The sequence below is a fragment of the Phaethon aethereus genome (genome assembly GCF_964289735.1).
Source record: "Phaethon aethereus genome assembly, chromosome: 9".
Classification (NCBI taxonomy): Eukaryota; Metazoa; Chordata; class Aves; order Phaethontiformes; family Phaethontidae; genus Phaethon; species Phaethon aethereus.
The window spans coordinates 15,178,445-15,201,723 of NC_138585.1; the positions used below are offsets into that span (position 1 = coordinate 15,178,445).

General features: G+C 34.8%; 1 protein-coding gene across 9 annotated transcripts in view; it reads right to left on the reverse strand.

Moving 5' to 3' along the window:
- OPA1 (OPA1 mitochondrial dynamin like GTPase) overlaps window positions 1-23,279 on the reverse strand; it is a gene marked incomplete at both ends in the record, with an annotated part of 55,821 nt that overhangs the window by 26,652 nt on the left and 5,890 nt on the right. For 3 of the 9 annotated variants that reach the window (XM_082003598.1, XM_082003603.1, XM_082003601.1), the window contains 16 exons: window positions 1,823-1,899; window positions 2,532-2,596; window positions 3,195-3,310; window positions 4,042-4,114; window positions 4,206-4,278; window positions 4,795-4,925; window positions 5,468-5,567; window positions 5,729-5,800; window positions 6,133-6,207; window positions 6,617-6,697; window positions 7,015-7,128; window positions 8,035-8,121; window positions 9,120-9,224; window positions 11,922-11,975; window positions 16,605-16,715; window positions 21,804-21,871. In XM_082003598.1, coding sequence (XP_081859724.1) covers window positions 1,823-1,899; window positions 2,532-2,596; window positions 3,195-3,310; window positions 4,042-4,114; window positions 4,206-4,278; window positions 4,795-4,925; window positions 5,468-5,567; window positions 5,729-5,800; window positions 6,133-6,207; window positions 6,617-6,697; window positions 7,015-7,128; window positions 8,035-8,121; window positions 9,120-9,224; window positions 11,922-11,975; window positions 16,605-16,715; window positions 21,804-21,871 — 1,402 coding nt within the window. Of the gene's footprint in view, window positions 1-1,822; window positions 1,900-2,531; window positions 2,597-3,194; window positions 3,311-4,041; window positions 4,115-4,205; window positions 4,279-4,794; window positions 4,926-5,467; window positions 5,568-5,728; window positions 5,801-6,132; window positions 6,208-6,616; window positions 6,698-7,014; window positions 7,129-8,034; window positions 8,122-9,119; window positions 9,225-11,921; window positions 11,976-16,604; window positions 16,716-21,803; window positions 21,872-22,513; window positions 22,568-23,279 lie in introns of all 9 variants that reach the window. The other 6 variants (XM_082003597.1, XM_082003602.1, XM_082003599.1 and 3 more) reach the window with 3 other exon arrangements.

A 23,279-nucleotide genomic window follows, 5' to 3' on the forward strand; every position in this document is an offset into this window, starting at 1 on the left:
GCCATTTGTAGAAAAAGACTGAAGAACTTCTCATAAATATCACTCCTCCATGCATTTTAGCAATAGCATAATCGAAAATTTCTCTTGTGTTTGAAAAAAAACTTTGAGATTGAAAAATTTTGAAGCTGTCCTTCTGACAAACCAGTATAAGTGGGGATCAAAGCCACTAGTTTTTCTACTTTTGGAACAGATTTTTGTCATATTTAGGATAGTAAAAGTATTTATACAAAACTAACAGGAACTCAAGCATTCAAAAGATGTTGAAAGAATTCACTATAAATAAAAATTAATATTGCCGCCAGTAAAAAACATTTTCCTTAAAAAGCTTTGTTCAAAATAGGATGATTTGGATAGTGTTCAAACAAAGACTAATTATTGATCATTCTGAATCACCCTTAAAAGAACTCAGGATGTGGCAAATTAATTTCACTTAAGGGTGAGCTGGAAACCATCTGTTACGGATTTTAACACTTACAAATGCACTGTAAAGGGGCAGACCTCTGATCGAGAACAAATGCAGTCTCATTCCTTCTTTACTGACATGTCAATGAAAAGACACTTTTTCTTTGCTTAATTCAATCAAACTTAATTGGAAGGAATGGAAATTTTAACACGATAGAACATTTGCATTCATCAAATGCATTGCTGTTTTTAGGTTGCATATAATGGCTAACAGAAGCATTTTTTCATGACTTAGGTTTCCAGTTCTACTTTATAGCTCACCAAGTGTTACAAAACTAGAATCACCACTACATTTTAACTTTCAAAAGAAACGCACAGAAACATTCATGTTATGCACCCATCCAATCCACAACATAAAATGAAGCAGACTAGACATGGGTCAGGGTACTTTAGCATCTATTACACGGCAAACAGCAGCAAACACCAAAATAGTAAACCTGCATTACATTTGGACTAGAACATAACTTCAGAGAAAGTGTTGTAGGCAGTGTATTAGTCTGAACACATCCACATGCTCAGAATTATTCTAATGTCATTAAGAGTCAGACATTTTATCTTGGTTTTTAATCTATGACCAAGTAACAGTTCAATTCAGGTCACTAAAGGCAAAGGCATTAAAGAAATCTTTTTTCGTGGTTTTCAGTTGTGGTACAGGCTGTCAAAGTAATCCTTTACATTGGCTATTCTTCTCTCAGACTGCATCTACAGTGGCTTTACTATGCAGTGATGCTACACTGTTAAAGCCTTAGGCTAAGCTCTCTTTCTCACACCTGTGGGTGTGTAGAAGTATGGCAGCAGTATGGTCCTACTTGGTTGAAGCTACCAAGGAGATGCACATGTAGGATGAATTCTCAATCATCCAGATCAGCTTTTTCCCCGCCCCCAAACAGGAATTACGTAATCTTTAAACTTCCAAATCTCTGATTCACAGATACACAAAACTTTTCCCAAGGTCATATATATTATTTTGACATGCACAATGATAAATCCCCAAACATCAAGTTAAGAGGAATTACTGATTCACACTTTAAATGAGCATCTGAAAACATCTTTATTATGACTGTTCCTTTTCATTTTTGAGGAGTATCTATTGTTCATCATACTATATAAAACCAGAACAAAGCACAAACTGACATCATATAATTTTTGTCAAGGGATTATACAATTATTTGCTGATTCAGAATAATAAACAAACACAGACTACTTCCACAGGGTCAAAGGACATAATACTACTTTGTTCTAAGGAAAACAGCTCCTTATTTATATTTGAGAATTTCATTTATACTTTAAAAGGTAAACTTCTGCTAGTTAATGAACAAACATACAAATTTAAAAAAAAAAAAGAAGAAAATTACTGTACCAGTGCTTTGGTGTGACCTGAGTCAAACTTATGACTTCATCAAGAATCTCATTCTTTGCTTTTTCAAACAGTTCATTCTATGCAGAAGGAAAAATATGAAATAATAAGATTTTAAGTATAGTTTGGTCATGTTTCCATACAAAGAGTAAAAAAAGCAAAACCTTTTTCTTACTGCCTTTATGGCTAAAATGATACCTTCTGGTCATGTTCTGGAAAATGTATGTGCTTGTCATAAGCTACCCTGGTTTACCATACATCTTCCCACCCATCTCTTGCACGCCTCTGGCCAGGCATGGCATTTGAATATTCAGGATCTCTATAAAAGAATTAGAGAATGGGATCATCATTGTTTTGTTACTCTCTATGTCTGAAAGACCAGGGAATGCAACTTCTCTTTGCCAGTTCTGTCATGACCACAAAGAAACACTGACCTATTCCTGTGGGCAAGTTAGGTCAGTTAACTGTATACTAGAAGAGTGAAGGACTTGTTAAGCATTGAAGTACCACAATTTTGGAGCACACTATTTCATAAAACAGAGAGCTCAGTACTTCCTTCCCCTAGAATAATTTACACTGTCCTCCATTTTAAAGTGTCAGAACTTTATGTTGACTTTAAGAAACCTTTACAAATGAGATTAAATGGCATAAATTTTAATCCATAATCTTCAATGCTTTGTAGCACATAAATTAAAGCAGTAGTATAATTTACCCTGTCAAGCTCTCGCAACCGGGGGTAATTGTTCTTCCATTCAGTCTCAAGATTGAAACGTGTGGCTGTAAAAATCAGAAACAAGGCCTTAATTTTTTGAATTGTCTATATGCACTTCATGACCAAGTTTAGCAGCTCCTAAAATTGTCACAAATCTTGCTTATGACAAACCCTCCAAGAACTTTAAGGGCCTCTGCAAATGAGCAACGTTTTTTTCTGTCTATGCTTTAGATATTATGTCTGCAGGATTCATGCATTGAAAAAACGTAGTGGAAAGAGCCACTCAACCTGCAGCTCTGTACAAGTCAGTCCTGCTCTGGCTGATCAGATAGTATCTTCATATATGAAGAAGCCATTTTAAACAACATCTGAATCCAATGGAAGAACTAGGTTTTGCCCATAAACCCCCCTGAATTTCTTTTTTCACACTTATTTACTCCTTTGGCTTTTAGAGCAAATGGGTCCTTCATACCATGAATTATTTTTCATGTGTTTTTGTAAAGATTAACTGGGGCAATTACCTGTTCATGAGAAACAGTGATCACATAAAACTTATATAACAATAGCCCAAGCATGCTGGCAAAGCAGTATTACATATATGTGAAAGAACTAACTGTTTAACAGCAAGTTGCTATTTCACTTGGTTTTTGAAAAGACATTTACCTTTAAAAGCATCTGCTTGTTGCTCCACAGACTCTCTCACCATTTTCCAAAAGCAATCTGACACAGCAAGACTTAAGTTCTTTGTTGTTACCTGGTGTGCCTTCAGCATACATGTCCTATAAGGAAAGACAGCTAGAGGAAATTCTATTATGCATACCCATGCTTCCTAGCCCCCTTTTTCTCCTCACAAGAACAAAGTTTTGCTTTTTATAGCAGAGAATAACACATGCACCTAACCCAAATTCCAGTCTCTTCCTCCAAAATACTCAATGGAGATAATCACCAAAGCAAGGCGGGGGGAGAACCCACCCCAAACAAATTTTTATGCTAGAGGTTGCAGAGCAGGTACCGCAGTCCCAAAGACTATGCAGCTTTCTTTCCTGAGAAATACAAGCCTGTGAAATCACAGCTCTGCTCAATGAACTTCCAGCAGAACACACAAGCCATTTGTTTGAATACAACACTGTTGTCACACAGAGACAACCGATATTCAGAGGCACTACAACTCATATTTGGGCTGGATTCACTCCTCCCAGGTGTATAAAGTGCCTTGACATAGGCTGGGAACTTAGCTCTTCTAGGGCCTATGGAGAGATACAGAAATATCTGCAGAGAGGCTCAGAACTGCAGTGGAATCAACTGCTGCCTGAATATGCCTGTCTCCAGTGTTAAGACATTAGGAAACCAGGCTAACTTGGTCAGCTCAACAAGATTCTTAAATTTAAGCAGATTAAGTCTCAAATAATGGTGCCACACTGCAATCTCTTGTTAAGTTCAACAAGAAAAACTGATGCTAGCATTTACCGACACAGGCTCATTTTAGGAAAAGGAATACTCAGCAACGTACTTTAACAGCTTTGAATTTTGAAAAAATTCCTCTTCATATTCTTTAATAGATTCAATGCTTTCACTGCTGTTTCCTGGAGAAAGAAGAGAGTGCTGCAACGGTTCCATTTAGACAGTTTTCTCTGCTATCAAGGAGAAAATAAGCAGAGCAAGAGCTCTTTTTACCTTTTCCAGTAACAACTGCAAAATAACCCAAAGCTTTCATTGGGAAGAGTTTCCCTTCAATTATTTGCTGGATCTATGAAAATAAAGGATTAAAAAAACATGGTTAACTTTGCACAGCAACATTCTTTCCTTCAGCGCAGTTTTAAAGCCAGATCTAGTTGTATCTATGCATAGACTACTATAAGCAGCAGTTTGTCATGGGACTATGAGTTCTACTGATATTTAAAAGAAAAAAAAGAAATATAAAGGCATAAAATAAGGCATAACATAGCAAAACACAAAATAAAGTGAAAAAGCCTATCCCAGAATATCCTAAAGCCTTCTTCAGAAATGGAATTTGCTCAAGTCCCCTGCATGAAAAGAATCAGTATTATAGCAAGCTGTAGCCAAGCTGTTTCTGAAGTCATGTAGCTGATCACTTGAAGCAAAGCCCGAGAGAGACTATAACAACCACCACTGCAAAAAGTCATACTGAATAGAGAAATAAGCACTCAAAAAATCTAAAACGGGCAATATTTCTGACAGCATCTCAAGTATTTTTCCTTGTGACTTTTGTCATCACAATATGAGAAAAATAGTTTCAACTCACTCTGCTTGGGCTAGTTACATTTTTCTCAGCAAGATCAACTTTAGTCAACACAAAAATTGTCCTTTTTCCTTGGGGATCCATTTGGCTGACTAGGTCTGTGACAATACTGCGTTCTGCATCCACTGACCCATCTAAAGTAAACAAAACCAAAGTCATACTTTATGGACAATGCAATTTAACATGCAGTACTGAAGATATAGTAGGCACCAAATAAGTTTCACGTTGCAAATTAAAAAAATAGTAAAATTACACATATAGTCAATTTTTGGGTACACACAGTGAAAATTTACTTTGTTCCCAGTATCATAAAAAAAAAAAAAAATCAGTCTGTTGTAGCTGTGTAAGTTTTGAAGAACTACCTGCTTGCTCAAAATATTGAGCTCTATTATTGTCTGTTGCCTCCAAAAACACTTTTGAAGAAATCTCGAATTTTATTTTAATGATAAAAAACTCTTATCAAAAGGTTGCTGTTTGCCATGAATACCAAAGGTGCCTTAATTTATAAGCAGACATTCCACAGCATGCTGTTTTGCACATTATAGAAATCACCACAAATGGGGGAAAAAAAAAAAAAAAAAAATGTAATCAGGAGAGTCCCCAGAGTCACATAAGAATCAGAATTAAAAAAATGAGAAAATCCTGCCAGGTGGATAACAATCTAGACTCTTATTACCTTGAATACATAGGATGATAGCATTAGGATTCTGCATATAGGCCTTGCTGATGCTAAATATAGTTTCCTTCGTATCTGGAGCCATGCCTGATGTCACAGTCTTCAATACGTAGATGAGATATATATTCAAAGGAAAAAAGAAAACAGAAAGATGTAAGAAAGAAGAACAACAGCTAATGTTCTCACCAGTAACCCTCCTTCACTTACATGTCTTACAGATTTTTTTTTTTTTTTTAAATTATTTATTTATTGCATACTTACACTAATGACTCCAGGTAAATCAACCAATACCATTCTCTGCAAACCAGGACCTTTCACACTTAAGGAGATTGTCTGCGAAGCAAAATTGAAATTAAAGGTTTATGCACACCACTACTTTGTATGTGATTACATACATAAACACACATATGTATAAAATCAGATAAACACATATCTATACACACATATGCTTTAAACCAGCAACATCCTGCAATTTTAAATAGGAAGTCCAATTTTATGTGCATGTAATTGTGATATAAAACTGATTTTAACAGTCCAAATATACTTTGTATAGTGCAAAATACTAAGTTACACAAACTGGATTCACCACAATCTCCTATTTAAAGAATACTTACAAAAGTTATACATGTACAGATATCTGCCACTAAATATTTGACAAGTCTTACCTCAGTGCTAACAGTGCACCCTTCCTTCACGCTATTTCTCATTCTGATTTCTATTTCATTTCTCAAAGCTGCAAGCTGTTTTGAGAAAAGCAAAATATCAAACTCCTTATAATCATGGTAGAAGAAAAATCACCAACATAAGTAAAGAAGTTTACGTATGGATTAACATGTCTACAAATACTAACTGTCTCAAATGCATGTTCAATAACTAAGTCTGGTAAATGGGAGTGCTAAATGACAGATTACCTGCAGACCCCAGCATATGCCAAAAAAATGTCTGGGCACAAGAGCTCCTCCTACATTTTACCCACTTCAGGGCTAGCCAAAAACCATAATAAGAGATAATTTAATAACTAATATAATGGCTTACCCCACTAAACGTATTTCACTCTAATTAAACAGGGGCTAATAGCCCACAAAGACACAAAATTTTCCAGAGAATTAATAAAGTTACATTAACTTCCAGTCATTTCTTTATACTTACATCCTCCTCCTTGGTCAGATCAAACTCCCGAGAGCTGTCTTTGAATAAAGCCACGTGGTGGGGACCTTCACTAAGAGTCACCTAAATGGTAAAGAGTATGGTTAAGTGCAACACAGAGAAACATGAGAAGTACACAGTATACATATACTTCCCATCGCAGACATACAATTATATGTAAGGCTTATTTAGCATAGGACTACTTATAGTAGGAACTACTACTACTCTGACAGTATATATGGATCATACGTAGGCCTGCAGAAGTTTTGTCATTGACTGCAACAACTCACTTGCTTAGATGCCATTTTATAAACGAATGTCCACATATACTTCAATTAATGGCATAATCAGAGGGAGAACAATATAGCAAATGCTGATTCAGGGATCATGATGTTTCTTACCTTAACAGGGGAACGTGTCATCATCTCCCCAGACCCTCGAGGGAATATGCGGGCTTGGGCGATCATTTCTAACACACTGGTTTTTCCTGCACTTTGATCTCCAACCACCACCACCTTAAGTGAAAGTTTAAACAGCCATTGGCTTTTAGCAAAACATTTTAGAAGCCTAGACAAAAGCTAATGAGACGGTAAGCTGCATCAACACTGGCTCTATTATGTTCGACAATAAATCCATTGGTTTAAATATGGAATCCTTGAATAAATGCCAACTTTCAGTTACGCAAAAAAATTAACTTGTGCTTAAGACAGCATAGTTCACAAAGCACCCTAAGGGCCTAACCTGCCAGGCCACCTAATGAAGAGAGGAAGGACTTGCTGTTCTCGTGGCAGGCAGTTCCCTCCTTGTGCAAAATCCTTTCAGCAGGCAAAACACTGAAGACTACTCATCTGGTAGATGCTGCTTCTGCCTGGAGAAGGCTGAATTCTGATGTAGTTGCTGTCACTTCCCCATCTTACTGGCTTCCTATAGAAGCCACCAGGGCTACAGGTGGTTGTGCAAGCAGGAAGCATTCCTGGTTCTCCCCTACACCAGCAATCAGGCTATCCAAACCCCTTCTCATGCTCCCTGCTCCGACAGCAGCACTACTGTAGGGAGTTGGCTGGGGCACCTTACCTTCTCAGCTCTGCTGCTACACACCAGGAAACAATAGTTGTTTTAACACTGCTGAGAAGGCTGGGGTGCCCTCACTGAAACCATTTAAAATGAAAGGCTGAGCACAGCAGCAGTGTCTGGATCTAGATAGGGTCAAGACAGACTTAACATAGTTACACTGGTTATTCTCAAAATTCTCTTGTTGCATTTAAAATGAAGAACATGCCTTAAGCAAAAACGCTGGAGTTACAAGCAAATAGCCTAGCACTAGCTCTGAATTATTGTGGAATATAATTAAATGTTCTATTCAATTATAAGACTGTTATAAGGTGTTTCAGTAAAAAGCCTTGAATTCTTTATCTACTTACTCGAGGTAGGTGATCTTGAGTGTTATAACTGGCATCATAATCAGATAGGATGTCGAGTACTTCAGAATACATATCAATCAAGGATTTCTAACAAAAAAAAAAAAGGAGAAAACAGCCAAAGAACAGAACAAAGACTGTATTCCAGACTACTTCATCTGCATATTACAGAATTACTCATCTGTAAAAATGTGTTTATTCTCTCCTGATGAAAAACCTGCTGAAACCTAAACTGACTATACTGCAGCACAGATCTGTTTTATGAAGTACAATACCAAGTAAAGTCACCTCTTGCCTCTGTGGATGAAAATACTACAGCTGCAGATGCATCTTGCTGAAAGAGCAAAATGAGAGCTCTTACATACAGCTTAAGAGAACAGCAGCATTCAGACTTCACGATTTTGAAGTTAAGAAGCTGAATTAAATTTCTTCCACTAAACATCTAGACTTACATTTTCAGCTTAATGAACAGTAAGCATTAAGAAAGGTATAAGGCTATCAACCTCATTCTGTAAAAATAAGAACTCCTTATCTTCCAATTCCCAGAGGAAAGAGGAAGATCCATAACTGGTCAGCACGTGACGCAGAGAGAGGCAGAAAACCTCTGTTCTTAGAACACTCAGGATGGTGGCAGACAAAAGCAAAAGCATGCTTGGTTCAGTCTCCGTGGATTTACACCGGGCTGTTAAAAGATGTTTTCTGGCCCCATAACTATATTCCTACCAAACTCGGCAAGACCCATGACAAAGCACAGACCATGACAAAGTATCAAACTGTGTGTGTAAGAAGTGCTGGAAGCATATTTATTAGCAAATACAGTGAAGTTACATCAAAAAACCCAACCCACATTTTCCACTTAGCTAAGTTATTTAGACCTACTAACACCTTTCGGCTCTTCAACTGAAGGCATTTTCAAAAGTTATATAGTTAAAAAGAGAGATGTAAAAAAGCCTTAACATGTCAAAAAATTAGTATAGATATAACAAATGTCAAAAGTTCATATATGGATTAACAAATACAATTTAGAATAACATCATAGAAAATATGGCATAATTATACTTCTATGCTGATTTGTAACACATAAGTACCTTTAATTTCCTCTGATGAATTCCTTTGTCATCTCTTTGCAGTACCAATTTTCTTAATTCTTTGTTCTCCTTCTCTAATCGCTCAAGCATTCTTTGGTATTTGAGCTACAAAACAGTGGTACAAATATACTGTTGAAATTATGGAAATAGTACACTTAGATGAGCATTTTAGCTATGAAAAAATATATTATCCTTCAGGAAAGTCTTTCCAAAACATAGAAACCTTTGCAATCACTAGTTTACTAAAATACAAGGCCATCAAGAGAAGACTGTTAGAATTTTTTTTCAGCAACAAATCTTTGCTTCAAAAATTTTAATGTGACCACAATGTTCAAACTTGGGAATACGTAAATCAATCTTTCGGAATCTTAAGCATCATTTTCAAAGGAGCTACACATATGCAGTTAGACAGAAATTAGTGGGAACTGGCTGTTCAATCAAAAAGATCACAGGGCTTAAATGTGAATTTGCATGCCTAGTTTAGACCCTTTCTTCAGTATACAGCCTCAGTTCAAGAAACACCTGTACCAGCTCAGTCCTGTTTAGAAGAAGATTATGATAGTCCTCTGAAGATGAGACATGAGTATAGTTTTGATACCTACTCTGAAAACTATTTTCTAGGCCATGGAAATATATTTGGCTTGAGTGTACTTTTAAGAACAAATCAAATTTCAAGACGTTATAAATAAAAGTAAGTAATAAATGCTTTCTAAACTCGCAAATATATAAAGATGTTACAACCTCCCATATCAAAATAATTTTTCTGAGCCAAAGAGCTGATCAACTTAGAAGCCTACAGATACAACAAAAAATTGTACATTAACTTAAGAAAAGTAAGCAAGCAAACCAAACAATGACTAATATGACCAATAGGCACCAACCCTGAAAAAAAGTCTATCTTAAAAATAACTAGCTCTGCCTTGCTAATTAAGGAGATTAAAACTTTATTGGAATGAGATTTGGTGAAGTTTCCAAGTCAATTAATGAGACAGGAAGGAGTCCCACCTTACACCACATTTGCCCTGAAAAGCCCTGTTAAGGTAGAATATATGAAACCTTTACAACAAACTTATAAGTCAACACACATAGAAGGAAGAAGTGCTGCTGTCTAAACAAGAACAGTCATACAGCTGAAGAATCACAGTTCCTGCTCTGTAAGGACTGCCTAAGGGATGAAATACTTCTTTGTAAACCAGATCTGCAGCTTCACACTGTATTGCACAACATTATGAAAGCTACCCCCAAGAAGGGATGGAAATGCTCCTCAGTTGAGCTCACGCAGGGAATTCTTAAATTAGCTATTGAATGGAAGACCAGATAATTAGCTATTGAATGGAAGACCAGATTTCAGAGAACATGAGAATGGTTTTATTTTTGTGACTTTGTTCTTAAATAATGAATGCTCCTATATGCTTGCATCTTTGACAGAAAATATTAGACTTATTACTATTTTAACCTTGTCAGGTTGTAAGTTTATATATGGGGAACAAAGTAACATGTATGCATTCACTATATACAGAAATTCATATTTAAGAAAGGGCTTTCCAAATGTCTATTACTGAACTCCTAGGTCCTCTGAAGTTAGGTCACTTTTAAAGAGGCCAGTTTGAAAACCAGTGATCCTAAAAGCTGATCTCTGCAGATCTCTTCCTTTTCTGTGAGCTAATGAATCAGGCTTCTCTTTAATGGAAGTAACATAGGAAATACAGAAAACAGGTTTTCACTTGCAAAGGCACATCTTCTCTAAGACCATATTAAATTGCAACTGAGCTAGAAGGAAGACATTCAGAAACTGAAAGTGGCTTGGGCTTTGAAGAAAAGTTTTTTAGAAACATATATTAAGAAGTCCTACCAATAGCTGCCATTATTGTTCAAATTTTCACTTTTTTTTTTTTTTTTTTAAGGACATCACTCCAAACAGCACCATCATCTTCAGTTTCTTAAAGAGGGCAGAGAAAAAGCTTTTAATCTGCTCATAGCAATTTTTATACCAAACAGTCCAATCATAGAAACAGCTTTAATTGAAAGTACTGCTTATAGCTTCACAGAACAGATTTTGATGAACACTGCATGGCTTATACACAACTCTAGCATTGTAACTGCAATTATTTTTCCTGACAGAAGAAACCAAAAAAGATACTTTGGTTCTCCTGAATGCCACTGTACCATATAATCTGAATGTCTCACCCCACATATCCCATGTGATGTCTGTTTTTCCTCTTGGACCGCTGCTATTTGGTCAGATGCACTTAAAAGCTTCTTTTCTTTACTAGAAATGACATTTCCTAGATTAAGGGATTAAAATGTAACTCCTTAATAAACAAACTAATTTCCTTTCTGCAACAAATGTGCCATTTAAACATATAAGACATCACAAATATATTTACTAGCACCAAAATAATAAAAGAGAACTGTAGAATGTCAGGAGTAAAGTTAGCATGCATAACAAGTAAAAACTGGAAGATCACCATAGCATTTAGGTAGCATTCTTGGGATAACTTTATATTTCAGGAACATACAGCATTGAAGGGAAGGAAGTTATTTTGGGAAAGTATGATTACACATTTGCCTTATTCTTACACTCCCCTCTTCCATTCTGTCAGTCACTGTCAGAGAAATAACAGACTAGACTGACCTTTGGTCTCTGCCAACACAGTCAACTCTGTTGATAAACTCAAATGTTGAAAAAAAGCACTGCATTTTCCCCAAATATCTTATATTTTAGGTGTGCTTTTGTCTAGTAAATCCAAGTTTTCTGCATATAAATCTCTACTTAAGACATCAGTAACTCGGAAAAGTTACCTGAGTGCGCAAAAGTTCTTCTTGAAGTTGATCAATCTTCTCTTTGTCAGAAACCTACAAAGAAAAATAATCATGTCCACTAACACATTGTTTAGTTTATCCACTGCAAGTAACCCAATCACAAAACGGAAAGCTTCATTCCACACAAGAACATTGACTTTACATGCATTTTAAAACAAGTAAATTCTTCAATTAGCATTTGAGATTTAACGTTGATGGGAAGTTCCATCTGCAACAGGAGAGTCACATAAAAAAAGGTCTAAATTCCAATACATGCAAATGCAAAAATTAACCCTTCATGACTTAATACTAGGAAAGTGGGCTTAGGGAAAAGCCAAACTCTATATGGTGCTCAGAGTTTTCTGGCCATTGCCCTAAATGTAATTTCAGTGCTCAATCTCTCAGGATATTGTACATTCATTTCCTGAATTAGTATGAACTTAATGGGATACAATCACTAAAACACCTGCTTGCTACAGAAAATATTTTCAGGTGAGTTCAAGGGGATTCTTATTTCATATTTGTTTTTCAGAATTATAAGCCTAAATATCCATGCACAACTTCATAAACCCTAAGTTAGTCAGGACAGTCCTGAAGGGTTATTTTAGAATTATTTAAATTACATTGAAAACTGGAAAAATTAGGATATTATCATACAAAACATCTTGAAATTCAAGGCAAAAATGTAGTAAGATCAGGCAATTAGGGCCATTCTTTGTCAAATATTCTCTAAATAGGTTAATTAAGATGTAATAAATGGTTGTTCAAAAGAATCCCTTTTTAATAACAAAAGGAAGACAAAAGCATAAATAGTGCAATACAAATTCATACGATGTAAATATTTACAAACAGCAAAATCTAATAGTGGATTCATGAAATACTAAGTTTAGAAAAAATTCTAATCTAAATTACTGAACGAATGATATAGGTAAAAGCTTCAATATTTAAATAAAGGTCATGTAATAAAGCCCATGTGACATTTGCAACTCACGTTAGCTTCAGATCAGAAAGAGCGTATTATCTAACATGCAGAGGACAGATGTCATTTAGACACAAATCAATTTTGTTACTATAATTTCACACCTGCTGTTACAGATTAAACAAGAAAAATATCCAGTTATTCAGTGATGGACCTTATTTAGCTATTAAACCTGTAATATACAGGATTGTGCCTGCACTTTATAGAAAGCAATCCAAGCCGACACTTCCATCTCTATCCAATTGTTTTCTTATTCATAAACAGCAAGGAGAAGGTGCTGTAGATTGACTTCCTTTTCGTTTCCGTTAATTAGTTCAATGACAGCAAAAGTGCATCAGAAACAGGGTTAGTTTTGCACACAATTTGATGCGTGCAGCCACAGGGTAGTATATGTAAATAAACATTTACATATACACACACTTTAAACACCTCAGAAACATTAAGAGAAAATAAAAATAGAAGGGCAAAGAGAATGGTGTGGAGAGTCAAAAGAAGCAAGAAAATAAAGGAAAGAAAAACAAAGTGTTTCCATGCGGTACAGATTTTCAAAGCAGTTAACATTTTCCTGCCCTCGGCTCTTAAGCAAGATGTTCCTGAAAGTACTTCTGGGGCCTCGATGCATCTCTGAAGTACACGCTTATACACAGATTATCTCTAAGCACATGCGCACTGTCTTTTATGTACAGTGTACTTATGTTAAACACAATAAGCAAAATTATTGCACACACATGTTGCAAGATCTGAAGCAAAAAATTATCTAGCACTAGATGATTAATTCCAACAAGGACAAGTAGGTAAGTTATGTAAAAAATAACAAACAGCTCTAGAATGATGTATATGCGTCAACACTTGGTTCAGGTGTGCTTTGAACACTTAGCTGCAGTTAGTACATATAATATTTTGAACATGTAATTCATAATATTGCTAAAAATGTTTAAGGCGCCAATAAAAGCTGAAACTATCATAACAATCTGAAGTACTAATAGTCACATATGACTAACGTATGATCTATGATATCTACTCACAAAAAAAAAATCTACTATTAGAAATATGTCTACATAGATACATCAGTGTTTGTTTAATCCAGTTCAGCATGATTTGTACATCAAGATGCCTCCTTCTGTCCCCACTGCCACCATAGAGTTGAGAAAAGAAAACTGTAGAGCCATTTTTAATCAAGGGTTCCTGCACACAAAGATGCAGATACCTGCTTACTAGGACTGCCAGAAGCTCCTTACAGAGTTACTAACTTTGCACAGCAGTTCTTTCCAGCAACCTTTGTCACGCATTGTATAAAATAAGTATGTGCCTCTGAAAATTCAGTACCTTTGAAGCCACAGTTATTGTTTTTGTATATTCTCTAAGCAGTCTATAAATAATTCCAAACTGGTCATCTACAGAACTACAATGATTTCCAATAATATAAATGAAAATATCAAGGCCCAGACAAAATGCATATAAGAAGCGGCCATGCACAGTGCAGTTATACAAGACTAATCAATTATACTACTAAATATTTATCAAAAGGTTGAAAAAATAAAACAAGAAACAATTAAAATTTTGTTTTTAATACCCTCTCCTGAGACAGTTCTTACTATTATTCAATTTACAACTGAACTAGATTTAATATTGATATTTAATATTGAGTAATTAAATTAAAATGGAAAATGTGCAAGTAAATTGGGCTACAGAACTTCCAAGAATGGAAATGAAATGATCATGTTCTCTAGCGGACAGGCGAGCAAGACAAAGGAGTTAAAAAATAAACAAGGTTAGGTTATGCCCTGTCAAAAAGCACGCAATGACTTATTTCAATGACAGTTACAATTACTTCTTCCAAAGGAGAAGTTGGTCAAATGATTGGAATCTTTGAATTATAGCCTCATATCAAATTATTAAATAAAATAGTTTACCATCTCTTTCCATTTGTTTCAAGCAAAAAGATTAGTGTGGCAAACAAGACACGTGCCTAATGATAAGGAATGTATGCCAAACAGCACACCTGAATGCTAAATTAAAACTTTTTATATGCAAGGGCAGTTAGACTTTCAACACTCAAAACACAGAGTACCTGCCTTGGAAGTCAGGATAACATTTACAAAGATAATCCTTACAGCTATTTCACAGCTTGGGAATTGTAGAATTAGTTGCACAAAAGTACTGACAAGGCAGAACTTCAATCACAAACAAATGTAGTATCAGGCTCATTTTTTTCCTGATTGTCTTTATTAGGCTGATACATTTTTATATATCAAATATTGTATTGCCTTTCCATTAATTTTTACATCTTCATATACTTTATATAAACTGCAAGCTACTACTCCATACTTCAGCTCTCTCAATAAACTGTATACAATCTGACAGAGGCTGAACGAGTTCTCTTTATTAAGAGCAACTGAACAAATAGAGAATATTTAGACCACTAAAGACATCTTTATTCTTCTACTAAAATACACATCTAGAAGGAAATGAATGCAAGGACATTTGTAGGACACCTTTTGAGATAAAATAATCTCAAAGAACTGCATTTTCATTATATTTTGTTATACAATGCCTAGATTCATAACAGAGGACAGAATACATCAGTATTATTTTAAATCCAGAAAGAATATTAACTAAATAAATTTGAAAAACAAAATGAGGGAAAATTGCCTTTCACCATTTTATTTAAATTAAAGGAAGATTAAGAGTTTAGAGGGACCAGGGTTTGTAACTCTAAACCATAAAAAAAAAAACAAGGCAAGAAAGTAAAATATTTCAAATGCAACTTCAGTTTCAGGGAACTAAGTGATTTACTCTGTTGACAGACTAAAAAGCATGACAATTGCAGCCATGCAACTATGTCTAAAAGTTTAATTAGCATTTCTTTGTTCCTCTTTCTGTGGGAGTTATCTTCAGATGTACAGAAGATTAAGTTCTGTATCCAGTGCTCAATTCCAAAGCTGTTGAAAAATATGAGTAATCAGAAAAATTTTCTGAGGACACAGAAGCAGCCAACAATGCAGTGTGGTTAAGAATTACAGGTTGTACACAGATTCAACAAAGAAGATATCCCAATTTTGGAAGCGTTTCCAATTCATCTCGGCCATATAATAATGAATAAAATGATCAGAGCTAAAATTAAGTAAAGTGATGTGCAGATATTCAACCACCATAGCATATCAGTATAAACTGTGCTGTAATAGGGGAAAATAGACAAAGGAATACCTTTGATGAATACACAGTAGAGACTGTTATTAACAGCAGTATTTAATTGTCTGTGCAAAATTGTTTCTAAGGATCTGCTGTCATTTTCAGATTGGTAACAGTATAAAGCAGGACGAAATGTTCCCAGAGACATATTGCCTGTAAATAGCTATAGTCTTACAAGATAGAGCTACAGTAAGCAAGCAACAGCAGAGAAAACCAACCCTGACACTTACTCACACACCTTCCTTAAATGCATTTTTAATGTATGAACTTTAAATTAGAGAGGCAGAGAACATACAATTTCAAAGTGACACAAAGTACTTGTTTGGCTTTTAACACCACGCTTTAAATGCAACTTGTTTAAACTGAAACAGTACTATACACCTGTAGCAAAGTTGGCTGAAATAATTATTTGGGCCCATGATTTAATTAGTTAGATTTTTCAAGTTCAAATGCAGAAGGCTGAAGTATTTGATTAGTGTGAATACAGTACAAATTGTCCCTTAAGCCATCACCTTTCGCTTCTGCTGGGAAGAGCCCATGTTATACTGGCCAGCGGCTCTGCGCGCTTCCTCTTCGTGCTGCTGGATTTGTTGTTGTAACAGAATGAGTTCACCAAGCAGGCCCTGCCATGAGTTTATAATAAAAAGGAGAGGAAAAATTTGGGGTGTAAGGAGAGCAAAAGTTAAACCAAAAGGGCATGACAAAGACAGATGAAAAACAGGTATGAATGGGTCAGTTCAAACAAAAGTGAAATTTCATTACCAAGATCTCTTGCTACTTAGCTGGAGTGGATAAAGCCAGCAAGACCATGCATTTTGCAAATCCAGGTAGAACAAAACAGTAAACATTTACCTATATTTTATAATTACATTCAACTTTAATTAAGCATCTCAATCTTAAAAAAAAAAAAAAAAAAAAAATCAACCGACCTGGCTTTAAAACATTCATTTCAATTATTCACACCAGAAGTTCTTAAGTATCAGCAATTTTTCACAACTTAACCATGTACATATTTAAAGAGAATGTTTTCGATATTTGGCACAAAGTTGTGCATAACAGCTAAGTGGCTCAACTTTGTCAGTAACATAGCAGTTCTCATTTTGTTCATTCTCAGCAACACTGACAGTTCATAGAAAGATGATTTTGCCTGCTAATTAACTTTCAAACTAGGAGAACCAAACTAATTTCTAGAGAAAAAGAAAGAAAAAACTCCCTCTCCAATTCTGTAACACACTGCAGTTTAAATCCATGCTGTAATTATCCTTCCTGATCACTTCAAAATCCCTGCAACTCGATGCTTATTCCTTCACTTATTCAGCATTTCCACAAAGCTTAGTTTTCTTCTCCCCTCCCTCCACACCAAATATGCTTGCAATAGTAAGCAGTCCTTCAAATTTGGTTTAGAAATACTATGCCAGCATCTACTGGAACTTTATGTACAATTTATTTCAGAGAATGTAGACAGACGTATTAATGAACTATTTAAATAAAGCTCTTTAAAAAAATATTACACCTTCTTCTATGAAAACATTCAGTGAAAAGAAAGATTTCAAAATGCACTACAGGAATCAAAACAAATCCCAAAGTAGGACTTCGGTGTAAAAATTCAAGACATCTACCATGAAGTTATACATTTGTTGCATGAAATATACACACAGGCATGTACACATAAGGATAAACAACACAGGAGAGAATGGATAAAAGGAGAGACAATCAGATGACCAAATATAAACATTTGTTAAATAGTGATTTGTCTAAGATTTCAAAAATAGAAAAATCTTCACATTATTTTACTGAATCTTTTTAAGGTTTAATAAATTTCTACATTGCCAGGCTAGCAAATGCATTAGAACTGTGCCAAGGAATCAGGTGAAACAAAAGATTTCATTTCTATACAGCAGCAAGGAGGTACAGCCTCACAACTACACTTAGTATTACAGGAACAATAATAATGTTTTGTCATTTCGTAAATAAGGAAACTCTCAGTATGACCTGACACAGTCCTTTCAAAAATTATGCTATGGGTCAAGAAAATACAAAAAAAAACACTGAACAAAACCTGTCATGAAGGCCTTTTATCATTCAAACAGGCACTGTAACAAATGTTTGAAGTCACCAGATGCAACTGTTTAATGTGCAATTACTTTCTAAGACATCTGGTCCATGCGACTTTTACTCCACAATAAAGTATGAAAAGTCCTTTTCAAATACAGTTAATCCCATTTAATAAAATATTCAAGTAAGAAAATACAGTGATTTGAAAGGCTTCTCAATAATACTTTCTTCTTTATATTTATCAGCCAATAATCTTATTTCCTTTATTTTCTATTTCTTATTTTGTAATTTTGAATTAAATAAATAAATATCAAGAACCTTAAACAGCACAGAACTATACACACAATGCCCACACTGGTATGAACCAGGACACAAGAAAAAATGTTGGCATCTCTCTGTCATTGGACACGACCACTGTTTCCCCCCCACCAAAAACCAATCATTCTAGTGTAAAACTGTATTTATTTTAAAGAATTTTATATAGAAAAATCAATATTGATCAATTAGCGGGACTCAAACCCCAATTTGTTCATAATTATATTACTATTTTCATTATCAAAGAAACAACTTAAAAGGGAATAACACTAGTTGACAAACACAGTGGCACAAACCCTGCAAAGTCATCATGAGAATCTGTGTGCACAATAAATAAAATAAGGCAAACCAAGTGCTGACATTGTTAATGCATATGCTTTTTAAAAAATACATTATTTTTATATTAAAAGTTAGTATGCTGTACTTCAGTTGAGTATGACTATCTCTCTAATTTAAAAGTTCCTCATGACTCAAGTATTTTTGTGTCCCATTTTCATGAGCAACCAAAGCCCTGTCTTTTTGCATATCTCGACTCCTTCCGCTATTTCCCACTGATTTCAGTGTGACTGTTCATGAAAAGCTGAGCCACAGTAAGTCCTTGCAGGAAAAAATAATGAAATGCTGAGGGATGTACAGGGGTGAAATTGATGAGGAAGGTAAAGAGATCAACTTCTATGAATTTGAATAAATGTCACCATTTTATCCAAAGTATCTATAATATGAAACTGGGAATTAAGTTGGGAATATAATGGAGCTATGAATAGAAACGAGAAAATTATGGAAACTTTGTTGCATAACTTGCAAGAAAAAGTGAAACAAGTAAGAAAGTTAAAAAAAAAAAAACAGTCAAGAAATATTCCTTACTAAATCCTCCTTTTCACACTCCAGCAGTAGCAGTAGTGAAGAGCTGCAGCATTATTGTGCTGCTGCTTACACCAACGGAAGGTGACCCTTTGTTGGCTGAGTGAGGCAGTCTACGCACTGCCACATCCTCAATAGTGCATCAGGTTCTTCAAGGCATGGGAGTTTATCAAAGTACCAAAGGCATGGGTAGGGCTGTGTGGTTGGTTTTGAAGTATTTATCTGGCTTCTAAGCTCCAAATCAGTACTTGAGTCCCATTTTTCACACCCACTTCATCACAGCTATAACCACTACGTATTTTCTTTAGAAATGGGGCTAAGCTTTGGAATTTTCTTGCTTTAAGAGGAACCTGAAACTCTTCAGGAGATTTTTTTGGAAACAGAAAATTATCTTGCACTGTTGTCTAAGAAGGTAACACTGCCATTTCAAGTGCAAGCCTGAACTAGTCCCACACATAGAACATAATAAAATATTTTACTACATTATAGCTTTTATAACTATCTTCTTTCTCTGAGAACAAAATTTCTTACTTAATTCAAGTAGAAACAGATCTAAACTCTGCTTATTGAAATCACTTATTTGAACACTCCAGTAATTTTTATTTCGTTTTCTTTTGAAAAAGTTGTACCTTTTGTATTAAATGAGAGATTATGAAATAAATACCACATTAGCTGGCAAGAAGCAGTAGAGCCTGATTTGGTGTTTGGGACCACGCTCACTCTCTCAAAGTTATCTTGTAAACTAGTTTCTCACTCATTCTACAACAAGTTTTTAGAGACCCGTCTGAAGACCATGCCCAATAATGGTTCTACAGAACATTCTGCCAAATGAGGAATTCCTAGATCTTTACTAGTTACTTACTACTTTCATTCCACAACGAAACAAAGAAAACCAGCTCATCAGCCATCAGACACATTGAATACCATGCTACAGCACTTCACACATCCATACAATCATAATCCTTAAACTAATATTGATTGTCAGTGGAAGGCATTGAATGAAAAAAGGCCATCTAACTCATTGTCTAGAAAATAATAATTTTGCTTGCCAATAAATCAAGTGATTATGTTATGTGAGCTATTCATATGTGCCTTGTTTGAAATATTATGACCAAAATTGATCATATAAATTAGCAAAATAACAGTTTTAGCCAAACAAATTGGCTATAACTGGAGTAACAAACATTAGTGCACAAGACTAAAATTTACAAGTCATACTGGTTTAATATGGGCTGATTTTTTCTATACCACAGCCAAACTTTTGTTGGCAACATTAAAATGCAGTTGTCACTGCCTCTGAAAAAAGAGATTAAGTATTAGTGATATTACTGGCACTCAGTAAAAGTCTCAGTTAATTTAGTTATCAAAGACAATAAATTAAGATGGCGATTTCCCCACAAATCAATAGTAAAGTATTTTTGTTTTACACAGTGAAACCTGTGCTAAGCAATCACTCAAGAGAAAGTAAAACACTATATTATAGACAGTTTACTGACAAAGGGAAAAGCAAAAGCTAAATCTTTTCCACATGTAGAAATCCATCACTGTTCCAACAGTAAGAACATAATTCTAAAAAGTGAGCTTTGTACAGGTTTCACTATGTGTTTCCATGCAGAATTCATGTAGAATAAATGTATACATGCCTGCATATACAAAAATATCTTTGATGTAAAAGCCCCAGTTTCTAAGTTCAGACACTAAGTTTTCAGTTGTAAAAAAAATAAATTAATAATTTACAAATTCCTGATATCTATTTTAAACAGTGGAAGGAAAACAATAAGTATTTTTTAAATACACACAGGAAAAATTAAAAGCTTTAAAGAATGAGGAACATTACAATTTAGGAATTTAACAGAAATGAGATCTACTATTCACAAAGGCAAAAAATTAAAACTTCACATTCTTTACTTCAAGGAAAAATGCTAAAACTTTTAGTTATTAAAATACAGTAACATTTTTTTCCAGAAGATAGTAACAAAAGTGTGATGTACACTTTCTAAATAAAGAACGTAAAAAGACAGACTGCTTTAAGAAATAGAAGCTCTTTATTAAGGCAGATCCTTAAGTAGGAATCACAACTGTAAAAGTGTCAACAGAAACGAGGTTACAAGCAGAAATACTTGAAAAGAACTAGAAAAGCCTAAATCAAATTCAGTAAAAAGCTATAAGCTCAAGTGCCACTGAGAACATCCCCGGAAAAATGGATTTGCCATTTTGGACAAAAAAATACCTAAAATTACATTCTTATTACAAACCAAGTTTCTTAAGACTGCAATTCCTAATAAAGGTTTATAACTGCCTTGTATTTTCCTTACACCAACATGTTTATTATCATTGTACTGTGTGTATATTGAAAACAGCAGTGCATACTCAAGTAATTTTCAAGCTGCTTCAAATAAACATCTACAACTAGTTATTAAAGCACTTCTAAAATATTACCTGTTGTCAAGACATTTTTAGTTTTGCAAGACAGGAATTACCTTCTTGTACTGTTTGTCATTCTCATATCCCTGGTCAGTAGCTCTGAATGCTGTTTCTCCTGGCGAACCTAGGACATAATTACAGAAACTCATTATAACATGCAAGAGACACTTAAAAATTCTCAAACTACACCTAATATAAGATTAAAATCTCAACGCCTATGAATTATTATTTCAACAATCTCTCAAGTTGCTATCAACCAAAAAAGGTTCACCATAAGAAACTGAAAAAGAAATTCAGTTTAAACCTCATCTGACAATTTTATATCTAGTTTGTTACTCAAATTTGTTATATTGTAAGGGAATAGTCAGCTTCAATTAGACTATTAAAGTTCTGAAACCTTTTAAAAATTATTTCTGATAGACATGAAAGGGTAATACAAATTCCATTGGTATTATTGTAATGAGAAAAAAATTATATTCTTTCCTACTGTAATGACATAGGTTTTCAAAACAAGCTTCTGGAAAATGCCTGAAATAACAAGCATCTGCTAAGGACTCTGTAAGAGAAATATCAACTAGTCGTCTATTCATTCTCACAGGGGTGGATCCAAGTATTGTTAAAAATAATTGGAAAATATTTGTAATTCGATATGAAATTCCTGTAAATAGTTGTGTTCACACTAATGTCACTCCTCTTAGTATAGCAGTGTTTTAAGAGTTTCCTTTAAAGAGGCAGGTTAAGGGCAGTAAAAAGGGCTTTTACACACCTAACAACAGAAGTAGATCAGAAGCTCCTATGACTTCACTAACCAAATTGTAACCTGTGAAAAATCAGCAGAAGAGGGGAAATAAAAATTATAAATACAAAACAGAATGCAAAACAAAGATGAGGGATCTTTGTCTCATTTGGAGGACCACGCGACCATAAATGTCAACTATGCCCAAGTGAGTATGATAACAATCATAGGTGACATCTCATGATACCAGTCAATAACACCACAATTTTAAGCAGCCAAAATCTTTAACAGTAAAAATACTTAGGAGACTACTACTTGCACTTTATTGAACTTCATCTCTACTTAGTTGCTCATTCAGTTTATAAGTAAACTAGTTCCACCATTAACGGTATTTTAAGAAAATGAAAATATGCTTCTTATGCATGCTGATACAGAAATATTTTCAAACACACTTAGAGCAATGACTATGACACCTCATAGATATAATCTTTCACAAATACAAATGTATGTGGCTTGACAATTATTAAGGTATTTAATAGGAAGATTCTTTCACTCTATTACAAGAATGACTGGGTGAAGTTTTGAGCTGTGATAAAGAGCAAGTCAGATATGATGATCAAATCAATCATTTTCTAGTTTTAAGAAGGCCACCAATCAGAAATGGCTTATTTACATCTCCCAAAACCTGAACACCACTAAGCCTGCTACTGCCTAGGCACACTGAATTGAAAAACCATCCCTCTGCTTTCTGTGAAGCATTTAGAACTCCTAACTACTCCTTTGAAACATAGTCCCT